This window comes from Python bivittatus, unplaced genomic scaffold, assembly GCF_059951505.1.
Source record: "Python bivittatus isolate LINGU-HERP-01145 unplaced genomic scaffold, Pbiv_v1 ctg000080_np1212, whole genome shotgun sequence".
Lineage (NCBI taxonomy): Eukaryota > Metazoa > Chordata > Lepidosauria > Squamata > Pythonidae > Python > Python bivittatus.
Window position 1 is genome coordinate 25,543,148 of NW_028277035.1, and position 15,219 is coordinate 25,558,366.

Sequence of the window (15,219 nt, forward strand, 5' to 3'; positions counted from 1 at the left end):
ACATGTGGGCCTAATAAAATGCTTCATTCTATGCACTATCCTTAAATTGATGAAGAGCCAGTGAACTCTTTTCCATAGGGTATTTAAAATTAATGTAACATTCAGTCTGTAGCCTTTTCTTGAAGAACAAAGGCCAGCTGTCCAACCAAAGCCAACAGTCATATATATGGAGCCTTTCCTGGAATTGGGCATTTCCAGGCATGAGCTAGCCAAACCATATTGGGCCATCAGGTGCATTTTTGCCATTTGTGTGTTGATTCTTATGTTTGCCCTAGAATCAATGACCTCTTCCTCAGGATATCATTTTCATATATATCATATCATTCATTCAGTTTACACTTTCTAACTTGCCTTTTAACCCATAAATCATTCAACACAACTAATAGTAAAATATTGCTATTGTCTCTGCATCATGATTGTCTTGCTTGAGCCTCCTGGTAGCAATAGGATTTAAAATATCTTGTGAGTTGCAAACATTTCATTCCACTTAGGATCCTATCTCAAGGCAGTCATTTCCATTCTGTTTACCATACAGTACTAAAGCCAAAATGGCCTAGGCTGAAAAAGATACCCTCAGAAAATAAAAAGCCCAGGTAAAAAATCAAGTCTTCCTTAAGTCAAACTCAGCTCCATCTGCATCCATGTCATTTTCTGGAAATAATATAGAAGTTGTAGACCATTGCCTTAATCTAGAAAGTTGGGATTTTTAACCTCCCAGCCTAACCAAGAGTCCTGGGATTTGCTGATGATCTCCTGTGTGAGTACCAGTCAGGACTGACTGTGTTTAGGCACCCATGGTTGACCTGCTGAAGTGACAGACTTTGGGCAGTTCACTATTCTCTTCAGCACATCCAGTTCCTGTAGCTGTAGAGCGGCTAATAACCATGCTGAGCTCTATATTGGGGATCAAAGTAGGGAAAGACATGTAATCCTTGAGAGCTCTAAGATTTGAATGAAAAAAACTTTTCTAAGGAAAGTCTCTCTCTCTCCCTATGTATGTATGTACACACACACACACAATTGTTTGCCTGGAGAAGCAAAGCAGAGGATGTAAAGCTGCAGGTCCTTATCTCTGTTATTTAGTTTGGAAGTCACATGGCCAGGGAGTCATAAACTCATCAGTCTCCTAAAATAAATAATCCACCACTCCAACTCATTCTGGGAAGGCAGCTTTATCAGAGTTACAATGTAATACTAACATAGCCAAGTCTACTATAATTTAGCCATGTCTATGACTTTCCAGTTGGATCCAAGAGATCTTTAACCAACTTCTTCTGTAATTAATGATGGATAGACTGACAGAAGATAAAATTTCTCACATTCAACCAACCCAAGAGTTAATGTGCTTCCAGATCATACAGAAAGCTGACATCTTGCACACATAGATCAACTCCTTAAGTGCTAGAAGGAGAAACATATGGCTCTCTCACTTTAGGGCACAGTAAGACCTTAGAGGCAGTGTGGTGTAATCATTTCAGCATGAAGGTAAAACCTAGGAGTCTAGTTCATGCCAGTTCAATCATGAAGCCTACTGGTAACCCTCAGGCAATCACTTGGCCTAAGTTACCTCAAAGCGTAATTAGGATTTTAAGTGTAAGCTACCCAGAGGTGTTTTAGACTTGGGTGGCCTTGTAATCTTGTAAATAAAGCAAAATAAATGAAACAGGAGTGGAAGAGAACAATGAGCACACTTTGAACTTCTTGTAAGGAGGAGGAAAGTAAAGGCAGTACTGTGAAACTTTAATGGATGCCAATTCAACAGACGTGGGTGCAAAAGATAAATTTGTGTTTGGACTTCATATTAATTGTTTATTAAAATTTAATTTTTAAACTACCCAATAGCCAAAACTCTCTGGGCAATTTACAATACAGCACACTAAAAATGCAATCTGAATAAAAATATACAGATTAAATCAAATGAAATACAAAAGAAAAATATGATATAAACTAGGCAGAAGCATGGTGGTCATTCATAATAATTAAAATATAATTTAAAATAAAAAGGTCTTTACCTGGTACCATACCGATGCTAATGTACCCAACATAATAAGTGTATTTTTTCCAAAATCTGTCCAGACAACTGACATAATTGCCACATTATTTATGTCAGTTCACATCATTTGTGTATTGGTGTAATTGGTGTTTTAAGTAATTATATTTTAGTTAATTACAATTATTAAGTAAATGAGGTCATTTATGTCAATTACATGCATTTGGATTTTAATGGACATTCAAATTTAATGGACATCCTTTCCCTCCATGTGGTCTGTTAAATCAAGGTTGAACTGTAAATAAATAAAACAGTACCATATACTGATTAAGGATTTCCAGATTTAAAATCTGCTGATATATATATATGTATGTATGTATGTATGTGTACAGTATATATGTATATATACAGGAAACAGAAATACCCTTCACCAGTAGTAATTTCTAGAGAAGAGACATGTTTTTCTATTCTTGCAAAATCAGCTGTTGAGGCAACAGCGAATGCATTTATTCTAGCATGAGCTTCAATGGACTAGAGTTCACCTGTGATTTGTTGATGAAGGAATTCTAGCTTACAAACATTTTCTGTCATAATAAATTTATTATCTTTCAAGATGCCACCAGACTCTCTTGGGATGACTAGGGATGTCAGAGGATTGGGCATCTGTACAGCAAATACTGAAATTAGGGGATGTGAAGTTTATTTCATCATAGAGACCTGCTATGCTAGTGTAGAGAGGCCTGCCCTTGGATTTGGAGAAAGGATGGTGTTTCTTTCTGGAGAGTCTGGGGAATTTTTAAGGCTAGCCATCCAAATTCAGGACAAAATTTATCTCATGTGAACAAAGGAAATCATCCCTGAGCTGGAAGGTCAGGCAGTTGATACTCTGCTGACATTTCAGGCAGCGGAATCAGAGTGGAAGGGATTTTCAGTGAGAGGTAAGCAGGGAAGAGTGACTGTATACTGCTGGCCAAGATGTCTAGCAAGAATAGTGTTACCAAGTCAGTTGTAAAATTGGAAGGGACCCCAAGGTTCATCTAATCAACCTTCTTCAATGTTATTTATGTTTGGAGATTTAGAGGCTGTCCGACTCCAAAATGACTCTGGATGGCTAGAGTAGAATAAGAGTAAAGAAAACTATAAAAAACACAAAGAAAATCCTGTGTATCTGGACAAACTGGCCTCCTCTAACAAAAACATCACCGATCCCAAGGCCTGCAAACACCCTATCCCAAGGCCTGTAAGAGGTAGCTGTTCAGCCTCTTAAAAACTTCCAAAGGTGGAAAGCTCACAGCCTCCATTGGTAGTTTATGTGTCATCAAGTCAGTGTCAACTCTTGGTGATCACGTAAATTTTCTCCATGACGATTTGTCCCTAACCTGGTCCTTCAGGTCTTTCAGTTGTCCAATGCTAGACTGTTCCACTGTTGTACAGATCTTACAGTCAGTTCACTTCTCAGTCCCTCTGTGCAGGTGGGAGGAAAGGGTCTGCCGTGTGCAGTGGAGCAACAGCATATGCATCCATATTTGCCAGACTGGTGGCAGCCACAAGGCCCTGGCTGTAGTAGTAGATACAGTACTTGGCAGACACAGAATATAGCAAGCAGGCAGGTCAGTTCACCTCCTCCACTTCCATCTTTCTCTATCACATGGTCTCCAGAACACTCACTAAACTGGTGAGAGTTTCATAGCTGCTTTAGAAGCAACTGGTTAGGTGCTAGAGAGCCCTACATGAAATTTGTTTTTGAGAAAAAGTCTACTTGAGAAGAAAGAATTGAGAAGTGGCCTATCTGGGAATAGTGAACCATAGCAAGACCAAGAAGAAAAGGAAGTACCAGCATTCCCTATAAGAACATACTGATTGGATCCACACATTATCTATAATAGAAATTGGTTTTGCCTTAGCATGTATGAATCCAGCCAAAGGGTATTTGTTCAAAATACAGGGTGTAAACTCTGAGGAGCTTTAGGGGCTTAAGGATGGGGATGGAAGATGTCTCCCCCCCCCCCGCCCCCGGATCTATCCTTAAAACTCTGAATGAAAGAGTAGAAATTTGCTTGAACATGGTGATTTTAGGTCATTTTTGATTGACACTGTCAAAATGTTACCATTTTACTTCTGAAATTTGATGACATGATTTCAGCATTTGTGTATGAATCACACAAATGTGGCCCATGATCATCTACCCCTTATCTAAGGGGATATGTAGGTTCCCAACAATAGGATTGCCTTATTGTTTTCTAGTTTGAATTCCTCCATCATGTGAATTTATCATGATGTTACTCCTTCCTAGTAACACAGGAACCGGTCATGAATTAAAACAAACAAATAAAAATAACTTCACACTATACAGTATCTAGTTTGCCTTGTGAACTATACCAGTTACACAATTTTATTGTTCTTGTTCAATTGTTTAGTTGTCTCCAATTCTTTGTGAGTGGATGGACTTCATATAGTATGAAGTCTTATAGAGTACTTATTGTATTCATATTTATTTTGCTGCATCCAGTGGATCTTACTCCAACATAGGATTGCAGGAGTAGATTAATACAAAGTAATATATAATTAAACAGATCTTTGGCCTAGTGATAAACAAAGTAGTCTTCTATCTGAGATGACATGCTTGGCCATAGAATTGCTGCCAGAAATACTAGCTATCTAGCTACAAAACAGGAATAAATGCTGCAACAAAATCTCCAGTTAAAATGCTATAGAACAAAGTTTTAAGAATTTCTATTCCAAATTGTTATTTTAAAACTTCAAATAATAATGAAGATTCTTTGGAATAGCTGGTGTGGGTCTTCCGGGCTGTGTGGCCGTGTTCTGGAAGTTTTGTTTCCTAACGTTTCGCCAGCACCTGTGACCGGCATCTTCAGAGTGCAGGAGCACAGACAGGAGCAGTTCTCTCTGTGCCCAGGGTGATGTGACCCTTTTGTGGGTATTTATAGAGATCGGGGGGGGGGAACTGCTCCTGTCTGTGCTCCTGCACTCTGAAGATGCCGGTCACGGTGCTGGCGAAACGTTAGGAAACAAAACTTCCAGAACACGGCCACACAGCCTGGGAGACCCACACCGGCCATCGTATGCCGGCCGTGAAAGCCTTCGACAATACATTCTTTGGAATATATTTGGTGCCCTCTAATGGCTGTAGAGTATATTAGTATGTCATACAACAGAAGCATCTGTTGCCTGTCATTAAATTCTTAAGATGTTTTGTCCAATCATTATACTGCTATTATATATATATTATATTGGCTGCTAGAATAGTATTGTTTTTTCTAATATTTCTGATATAAATGACTCTATCTGAGGCCTTCTAAGTATTATAAAGGTGATACTAGTATAATCCAGCAAAATATAATACATTAAAATTCTATTAATGTACATGCTTCCATTTCATTAAATTATTGCAGTGCATACTATATGGATCTGCTCTTGGAAAACATTGGGAAAGGAATTATAGCCTAGAATCATAAAATCATAGGGTTGAAGTGGTCATTAGAGGTTATCTAGTCCAATCACCTGTTCAGTTCAGAGTCCACTAGAGTATCTCTGATAGGTAACCATCCAGCCTCTGTTTCAAGACTTCCAATGTAAGAACTCAACACTTCTGTGGCTGCCTATTTCACTAGCCAACAGCTGATGTTCCTGATGTTTAGTCTTAGCTTCCTTCCTTGTAGCTTTAAGCCTTGGTTCTAGTCCTGCCCTCTGGGTCAACTTAGACTAAGTCCTCTCATTCTTCTATGTGACACCCTTCAGATATACAGTGGGGCAAAAAAGTATTTAGTCAGCCACCAATTGTGCAAGTTCTCCCACTTAAAAAGATGAGAGAGGCCTGTAATTTTCATCATAGGTATACCTCAACTATGAGAGACAAAATGGGGGAAAAAATCCAGAAAATCACATTGTCTGATTTTTAAAGAATTTATTTGCAAATCATGGTGGAAAATAAGTATTTGGTCAATATCAAAAGTTCATCTCAATACTTTGTTATATATCTTTTGTTGGCAATGACAGAGGTCAAACGTTTTCTGTAAGTCTTCACAAGGTTTTCACACACTGTTGCTGGTATTTTGGCCCATTCCTCCATGCAGATCTCCTCTAGAGCAGTGATGTTTTGGGGCTGTCGCTGGGCAACACGGACTTTCAACTCCTTCCAAAGGTTTTCCATGGGGTTGAGATCTGGAGACTGGCTAGGCCACTCCAGGACCTTGAAATGCTTCTTACGAAGCCACTCCTTCGTTGCCCGGGTGGTGTGTTTGGGATCATTGTCATGCTGAAAGACCCAGCCACGTTTCATCTTCAATGCCCTTGCTGATGGAAGGAGGTGTTCACTCAAAATCTCACGATACATGGCCCCATTCATTCTTTCCTTTACACGGATCAGTCGTCCTGGTCCCTTTGCAGAAAAACAGCCCCAAAGCATGATGTTTCCACCCCCACGCTTCACAGTAGGTATGGTGTTCTTTGGATGCAACTCAGCATTCTCTCTCCTCCAAACACGAGTTTAGACCAAAACGTTCTACGTTCCCCCCCCCCCCATTTTGTCTCTCATAGTTGAGGTATACCTATGATGAAAATTACAGGCCTGTCTCATCTTTTTAAGTGGGAGAACTTGCACAATTGGCGGCTGACTAAATACTTTTTTGCCCCACTGTATGAAGAATGCTATCGTATCTCCCCATAGTAGTCTGGTCACCCAGATCTCTTTCATATGTACTATTGTTAAGCCAATCTCCCTATCCTATACTTGTGCCTTTCATTTTTCTCACCCAGAGGATGATGTCTGATGACCTTGCCCAGTGCAGACATTAAGCTGGCAGTTCAGTATTTTCCCAAGTCTTCCTTCTTCCCATTTTTAAGATGGAGATTGCTTTCCTTGAGTCTTCTTGGACCTCACTAGTCCTCCAAGAATTCTCAGAGATTATCAAGAGGGGTCCTGCAATCACCTCTACCAGTTCCTTCAGTACCCTGGGAGGTAATCCATTTGGCCCTGAATTTGTTTGGATAGGCTAAATTCTCCAACCCTCTCCTTTTCTATCCTAAACCTATCCCAGTGGCATAAACATTATCAGACAGAGTTCAATTTCCCTTCTGAGAAAATACTTATTCATATTTTTGAAAATGAGTAAAAAGAATTTTTGATATTCACTTCCAGATAATTATTGCCCTGAATTTCTTCTGTGCTTCAGTGATGGCCTCAGCTGGGACAACACTTAGCTGACCTTATCTGAACTTAGAAGCTAAGCAGGATTAGGCTTGGTTAATACTTATTTATTAAATTTGTATGCTGCCCATCTCCCCCAGCGGGTGACTTTGGGTGGCTCCCAATGAAAGTAAAACCCATAAACAGTTACAAAGTAAATACCCCCATTAATTACTTAAAATTAAAATTAAATTTTTAAAATTAAAATTAATTAATTAAAAAGTCAAACTACAAAAACAAGCCCTAGACATAGAAACTAAAAACATTCAAGATGACGGGGTAGTAAAATCAATTACCCCACAAGCCACTTCCACTGGTGTGAGCCCCCATCCAGCCCCCAGGCCATCTGGCATAGCCAAGATTTCACACCCTTCCTGAAGACCATGGGAGTGGGGGCACACTGCACTTTGGGTGGTAAGTTGTTCCACGGAGTGGGGGCCACGGCAGAAAAGGCCTTCTTCCTAGACCCCACCAGTCAAAATTCTTTGACTGGTGGAGTCTGCAACATGCCCCTTCTGCCAGACTGATATAATGGGGGTGAGACAGCTCCTCAGATAACCTGGTCCTGTGCCATGAAGGGCTTTAAAGGTGATAACCAACACCTTGAATTGGACCTGGAAGCAAACTGGCAACCAATGCAGCTCGTCTAACAGTGGTGTTATATAGGCCCCCCAGGGGCATTCAAAACTGCCTGCCCTGCTGCATTCTGCACCAGCTATAGCCCCATGTAGAGCGCATTGCAGAAATCCAACCGGGAGGTGGCCAGGGCATGAGTGACCATGCGGAGGGCCTCCCAATCGAGGAAGGGGTGTAACTGATGCACAACACGAAGTTGCACAAAGGCCCTCCTAGCCACCACTGCCACCTGCTTTTTGAACAGGAATCATGAGTCCAGGAGGACCCCCAGATTATGCACCGGGTCTGTCTGGGGTAGTGTGACCCCGTCAAGAAGCAAAGATGATAAACTCCTAGATCTTGAGGCTCCCCGCACCCACAGCCACTCTATCTTACCAGGGTTCAGTTGAAGCCTGCTGTCCCCATCCAGGCCCCTACAGCCTCCAGGCTCCATGAAAAGGTAGCCACAGTATCACTTAGGTCACCCAGGTTGGAGATATATAATTCAGCATCATCAGCATACTGATACCTCATCCCATGATGCCGGATGATCTCACCCAACGGTTTCATGTAGATGTTAAATAGGAGTGGTGCGAGCACTGAACCCTGAGACACCTCACAAAGTAGGGGCCATGGGTTGGACCTCTTGCTCCCTATCAACACTGATTGTGTTCAACCTTGTAGAAAGGAGCTGAACCAGCACAGAACTGTGCCACCCAGCCCCAACTCCTGCAGCCAACCCAAAAGGATACCATGGTTGATGGTACTGAAAATTGCTGAGAGGTCAAGAAGAGCAAGGATGGATGCACTAACCCCATCCCACTCTCACCAGAGATCATTTAAAAGTGCAACCAATGCTGTTTCTGTCCCATAACCGGGCCTGAAACCTGACTGATAGGGGTCCAGATAATCCGTTTCCTCCAGGATCCTCTGAAGCTGCTGCATGACTACTTTTTCCACCACCTTTCCTAAAAAAGGAAGGTGGGAAACTGGACGAAAATTGTCCAGAAGGGTGGGATCTAGCAATGTTTTCTTGAGAAGGGGGCAGACCAAAGCCTTCTTAAAAGGCTTCAGGAACACCCCCTCCTGCAAGGATGAATTGACCACTGCCAATACCTACCCTAAAGTACCTCCTTGGTGGCTTTGACCAACCAGGAGGGACAGGGATCTACAACACAGGTAGCCATCCTAACAGCCCCGAGGACTCTGTCCACTTCCTCAGGGCCAACAGGATCAAACTGTTCCCATCTCCACTGAACCCACCTCATGCTTGGCCTCCAACTGAGAACAGATCTGAACAATTTTATCTATCAGGTGTTCAGGAAATTCCTCTGCAGGGCCCTGTAGATAGTCCTTTGAGCCCTCCCTACCCAGGAGGGACTGAGTGACCCTGAACAGGGCTGCCAGGCAACATCTAAGGATGCAATAAGAGTGGAGAAATAATGACATTTCACCGCCCTTACCGCCACGAGGTAGGCCTTAATAGCAGCTCTAAACCGTGTTCAGTCGGACTTGTCTTTAGTTTTCCGCCAGCGGTACTCAAGACGTCTCTTGGCCCTTTTCAGCTCCCTTAACTCCTCCGTAAACCACGGGGAGTGCCGGGGGCAATGGGCCAAGTGAGGACGCACAGGCGCAATCCTGTTCAATACTTGGAGGAGAGACCATAGCAAGAATGTCTTCTGAAATTAATTCTTGGCATACAAGCTTCCAACTAAGAAACTGCCTGAAGGTGCAGTTAATCTGATGGAAACAAGCAATGACTTAAACAAAAATAATAGATGAAGAAATAATAATACAGCTGAGTTTTACTGAAGCCCTATTTTTGGACCTAAAGAGGACTGAAACTGGGAGATATTTGTCATGCAGAAAAATTCATAGACATCTGAGTAGCATTATCTCTGATTACTGAAGTGAGTAGAAAGAGCAGCTAATTGAAGAAAACTTTCCTTCACAACAGGAAACTAGCAGTCATCTAGTTCCAATAAACAATTATTGTATTTGCCAATATCTAAACAGTTACATGTATAAAAATCCTATTCTAGTAACAAGGCCAGCAAACCGTGGTGTCTTTACTTAATGCAGGCCAAATTAAGGAAAGTGGTGGGCTTCCCTTCTTTAATTTTCTTGCAAGCACCACCAGGTGGTGGGAAAACCACCATCATTCTAACATGGGTTGGAGAGGGTTTAGACAGATGCTTAATATGGATAGTTTAGCTAGTCAAGTTGCACAACTAACCAGTGCCAGGTGCTAACAGGGAACATGAAAAAGCAGGACAGAATTCACCCAACAATCCTCCTAACCCCTCGTTTGCTGCATGTCAGCTGGGCTGTCTTGAAAGAGCACTAAACCTGTGTTCAAAAGCAGCCCAGCAAACCAGTCACAGGTATGGATGGGAGTACAGAGTAAAGCAGGAGAGAGTCTCGATGTTCCACACACTTCCTCCTCTGGAGATTCTAAAAGAGCACTAAGCATAGATTCAGAAAGTAAAGGACACAGGGTGAACCTTTGTGGACTGTTTTTGCTGGCTTGTGTTTACAAAGCAATGACTGCCTTTAGAAATGGAGAAAGGAGCATCGAAGGCATGATGAAAGTGCACTAGCATCATCCCTGTTGAGTGCTGGAGCAAATGGCCAAGGAATCCCATTCTGTTTTTAAGGCTGGAAACTCCCAGAAATAACCAAGGGACAGGCTGTGGAGAACACACATGCTGTAGTGGATTTCCCAAATCATACAGTTGTGGTTGGTCTGTATATCAATAACCACCACCAGGACATCTAATGCTGCCAAAGCTGGAATGGAGTACGCAAAATGGTGTACCTTTCTCCCAAGAGAGACATTAGCCTCCAGTTGGACAAACAGCTGTGGAAACTGCAGCTGAATGAGAGTCCCAGAAGCATTGCCCAGTCAGGGTGGCAGTTGCAGCATTTTTGCCTGAATCCTCCAATACAAAAACCATAAAAATATGGAGAAGCAAAATCCCTTGCCAGCAGAAACAATGGAATACAAAGGCATTTTTCCACAAGTTTATTTACTAATTTAATAAGCAGAAAAATGGAACTGGTAGTTCTTCTAAAGATTGTAAAACTATTCAACGAATTATATTTAAAAGATTGCTGTTGAACTGTTTCAAGTTTTGTGAATTAATGCTCGAAGCCACTAAATTCATAAGATTACTCTGTTATTTTCCAAAGTTTGTTAAAACAAGTGAACAATTGTTTAATCTTTGGGATTTTTTTCTTCTATTACAAATCCTTATCCACCCACTCACAAAATTTAAAAATACAACAATAAGAACTCAAGAATTTAGTTTATCAACTATACATGCTAAATTTTGCCCTTTTTTCAAGATGAAAATATATTTTCACAAGACTCTGTTCTTGACATCTTAATAAAGCAGTGGAGGATTCACTTCTGCAACATCTGAAATCCAGAATCCATATTTAAATGTAAGAAACACAGTCACAATCAACACAAAAATGGTTGCTACAGTCGATGTGACCAATGACATCCACCATCTTTCTGGAGCATCTGCTTGTTTTGAAGCTGGAAATACAAGCAAGGAAAAAAGAGAATAAGCCACAGCACATTGCAGAATAAGTTCAGAAATCAGTTTTTCTGATTGTATCACCATTAATTAGGAGTTAAGACTACGGAAATCTTTACTATCATGCTCTTCTGAGATATCCAGTTGTCTCTTACCTGGACTGCCATTAGGTTATATTTTATTAATTTTGGTAATAGTGTTCCTACGTCATCACTGTACTCTACAGATATGTATATTAATTTTTAAAACTCAAAGGAGGAAAATTTTATTCAAAAAGCCTGTAATCAACCTGTGGAATATGTTGCCACAAGATGTGGTGTTGACCAGTAGTTTAGCCTCTGAAACCAACTGTAACATAAGAATGCCCTGATAAAGAAAATAATTAATTCATGGAAATAAGAACTTAAGAATAACTGTGCTAGATCAGGCCAAGATCTCAGTGCAGTGCTTGTTTCTCAGAGTAGTCAACACAATGTCTCCAGGGTGCTTGTAAGCAAGAAGTGGAGACATACCTCCCTTCTGAAACTGTTATCCTACAACTGGTGTTTAAAAGCCATATTAATGGGCATTGTCATGTCTTATATGAATGAATTCCACAGGTTAAGTGTGTGCTGTGTGAAAAAGTGCTTTCTTTCGTCTATTTTAACCTCCTCCGATCAGTTTCATTGGTGACCCACAGTCCTAGTGTTTTGAGGGGAGAAAAACTACTCCCTATCCACTTTCTCCATGCCACACAGGATTTTATACACTTCGATCATATTCTCTTTCAAATGCCCTTTTTCTCAAGCTAAAGAGCCCCCAGTGTTCTAGACTTCTCTCACAGGAAAAGTGTTTTGAGCCACCTGAATTGTTTTGATTAATCTCTTCTGCACTTTTTCTATAATACTGCACTTAGCTATATTACAAACTTTTTCAAATGCAGCAGTTAGAATTATACATTTTACTCCAGATGCAGATGTATGATAAAGTTCTATAAATGTGTATACAATATTGTATAAATGTGTATACAATATTGTCACTCTTATTTTCAACACCCATTCAACATACATTTCTAGTATGGAATTTGCCTTTTTCAGAGATTCCAAACACTAAGGTTTTGGTTTTTTTTAACATTTTCACTGAGTTATCTAATATAACCCCAAGGTCTTTTTCCTGCTTAGTTAGTTAGTCTGGACACCATCAGTGTATGTATATGTGAATTTAGGAGTTTTTGCTCCAATTCGCTCCAGTTTTTGCTCCAATTTTACATTTAATTAAAATAAATTGAAGAGAACCTTCTGGACCTCTTTGCAATCATTTTTGCTTTTACCTCCCTGAATAGTTTAGTATCTTCTGCACACTTGGCCAGCTCACTGCTTACTTCTAAATCAAAAGCATGTATGAACAAGTTAAGTATGGTCCTAATAGTGATCTTTAAGAAACTCTCCTTCTTATCTCCCCTGGGAAAATTGCCCAGTTATTGCTACTTTTTGTTGATTTTTTAAAAACTAATTAGGAATCTATAAAAGGACAGGTCCTCTTATTCCATGACTGGTAAGTTTACTCAAGAATCTTTGATGAAGAATATCATTAAACACTCTTTAAAAATCCAAATGTACAATGTTATCAAGTCTCCTACATCTACATAAGTGTTGATACTCTCAACAGACTCTATCCCGCCTATAATTTGCAGGATGAACCCTAGGCCCCTTATTAAAAAATGTCATATTGGTTATCTTCCACTATTCACAGAGAAGTACAGCCAAAAGTACACATATCCAGCTTCCAGAATTCTGTCACCCAGCACCTTTTCCCTTGCAATGTACTTGATTAATGAGATTCTGGGAGAATCTCTCAGAATATTTATAGTCCATCTTCCCTTAAACTTTCGGAGCAGAAAGATACAGATGTTACATTATTTCAAGCCCCCACGTACAGGGTGTTAGATGACCTCCATTACCTCTTCTGGAATTGGAGTGAGGGGTAGGGATTTTCCTCGATTTCTCTGTATCTCTCTGCTCTGAGCTTATAGATATCCCTTTCTGCAATTGCTGAGTGTCGAGATCTGGATAGCTCCTAAAATAATGTACTGTACAAAATCATCTAAAGCGCAAAGGTCTGTGAGTTCCATTTCCAGTAGAGGGTTTGAACCCCATAGAATAACACCTGAGGAGTCCCAATAAGGATGAAACCAGACATGTGGTGCCTCCTAGTGGTCAATGTAACTAAGACAATCTCTCTTTCTTGGTTGTAAGCTGACTTCATATCATCAGTTCCACATATGAGTTAAGAACTCTTTGATGAGTATCATCAACACCTGGTGATTGATTATTGCTCTGAGAAAGCAAAATTAGCACCCCCAAAAGAGCTTGCCTTACAGGGACTTTGTTTAGTAATACTGAACAAAGGACTGATGATTCTTGCTGCATGCTGCTCTGCATGATTGAATCAGCAAGAGAACTACCTCCTCCCCCCTGCTCAGTGATTGTAGGCCCAATTGGTTATCTTGGTATGGGAAAGAACTCCTTCTCGGCTATAAGGATGGCCTGAGTCAGCCTCCCAGGTTTTCCTGGTGGCTCATAAGGATCTGTGGAGCTAGATATTGGAGAATGATGTCCAGCCATCCCTTTCTCCACTGAGGGGAGACACTTAACGTCAAAAATTGGAAAAACAAGGTTTACAAGTGGATCAGCTGTAGCCATCATAACCAGTAAAGTTTTCCTCAGATTTTCAATTTTATGTAGTATATTATCTTGTTCATCCCTTGACAAAGAGCCAAAAGTACTAATGAGGCCAGCTGCAGCTGGGTCTGGAAAGTCTTCTTCTAATGAGGCTAACTGACTTACATAGCCTCGGTTTCTTAAATCCAGGGGAGGTACAGTGGCAGGCTTGGAGACATCTGGAACTGACTTATGGTGGTTGTTTGATATAGGTGACTAAGAATCAAATAAAGGTTTGAACTTTTCATTGCAAAATACTCTGATAGGAAAGATTTGAAATGAAGCTAAATATGCTCTCATCTTAAATAACATCAGTGGAATGGTAGGTTGTTTGAAAGACAAAAGGATCCACTTACAGTTTGAGACACTTGGGAGCCATTCGACATCACACAAATCTATCTGACCATGTGGGTAATGAAGAAGTTGTCCTAGAGAAATTACTATTGGTGTCTTAACATTCCAGCGACCAATATTATAACTATTCAGAAAAATGCTGAGAGCAATCTGTCACGTCTGCAACAAGCAATTTGAATGAGAAGAAAATACTTCTTTTGCATCCAGCAGAGCTTTAGTATGTGTGAGCCCCCCCCCCTTCACCTTATCAGAAGTTTCAGTGTTATTAATACAAACTTTTGAGTACTAGAGGATTTGATTGGATTGTTTTACTTTTTCTTGAATTGCTTGTTCTTTATCAGCACATGTGCCCAGGATGAAAGGGTTAGATGGAGCAGTTGCATAAGCCTTAGTGGGGTAAAAAATCCGGTTTCATGCTTTCAAACACAAGACTCTGTATCACCTTTCAACGTGTCCAATTCATGTTTTATGGCTGATAGCTGCTCAAATATTGAGATAACAGTTTGTGTTGTGAGGAGGCATTGTTTTGCCATAAACTCTGTTTTCCCACGGGAGCCTCTCTCTGTTCTGATTACACTTTTTATCTTTAAGTTTATTCTTAATTCCTCTAAGGCTGGTAGATGGACTAATTAGTTGCAATAGCAACACACAAGGAAGGCGCATGAGGGAATCCCGACTCCCATTTAGTTCTTCCCTGACAGATAATGAGAACTCTGACAGCTACTGTTTTTCCAATTCTGTTTGAAGGTCCATTCTAATGCATCAAATTTGTTAGAAATAGGAAAAAAGTTTATTTTGCTTACAGGTCCT

At 40.5% G+C, this 15,219-nt stretch overlaps 1 protein-coding gene across 1 annotated transcript in view; it reads right to left on the reverse strand.

The window, feature by feature from the left end:
* Positions 1 to 10,889: 10,889 nt before the first annotated feature.
* The window catches only part of LOC112542749 (uncharacterized), a 147,622-nt gene continuing 143,292 nt past the window's right edge, over positions 10,890 to 15,219 (reverse strand). The window contains exon 44 of the mRNA XM_088134340.1: positions 10,890 to 11,355. Coding sequence (XP_087990466.1) covers positions 11,198 to 11,355 — 158 coding nt within the window. The 3' untranslated portion in view covers positions 10,890 to 11,197. The remainder of the gene's footprint in view (positions 11,356 to 15,219) is intronic.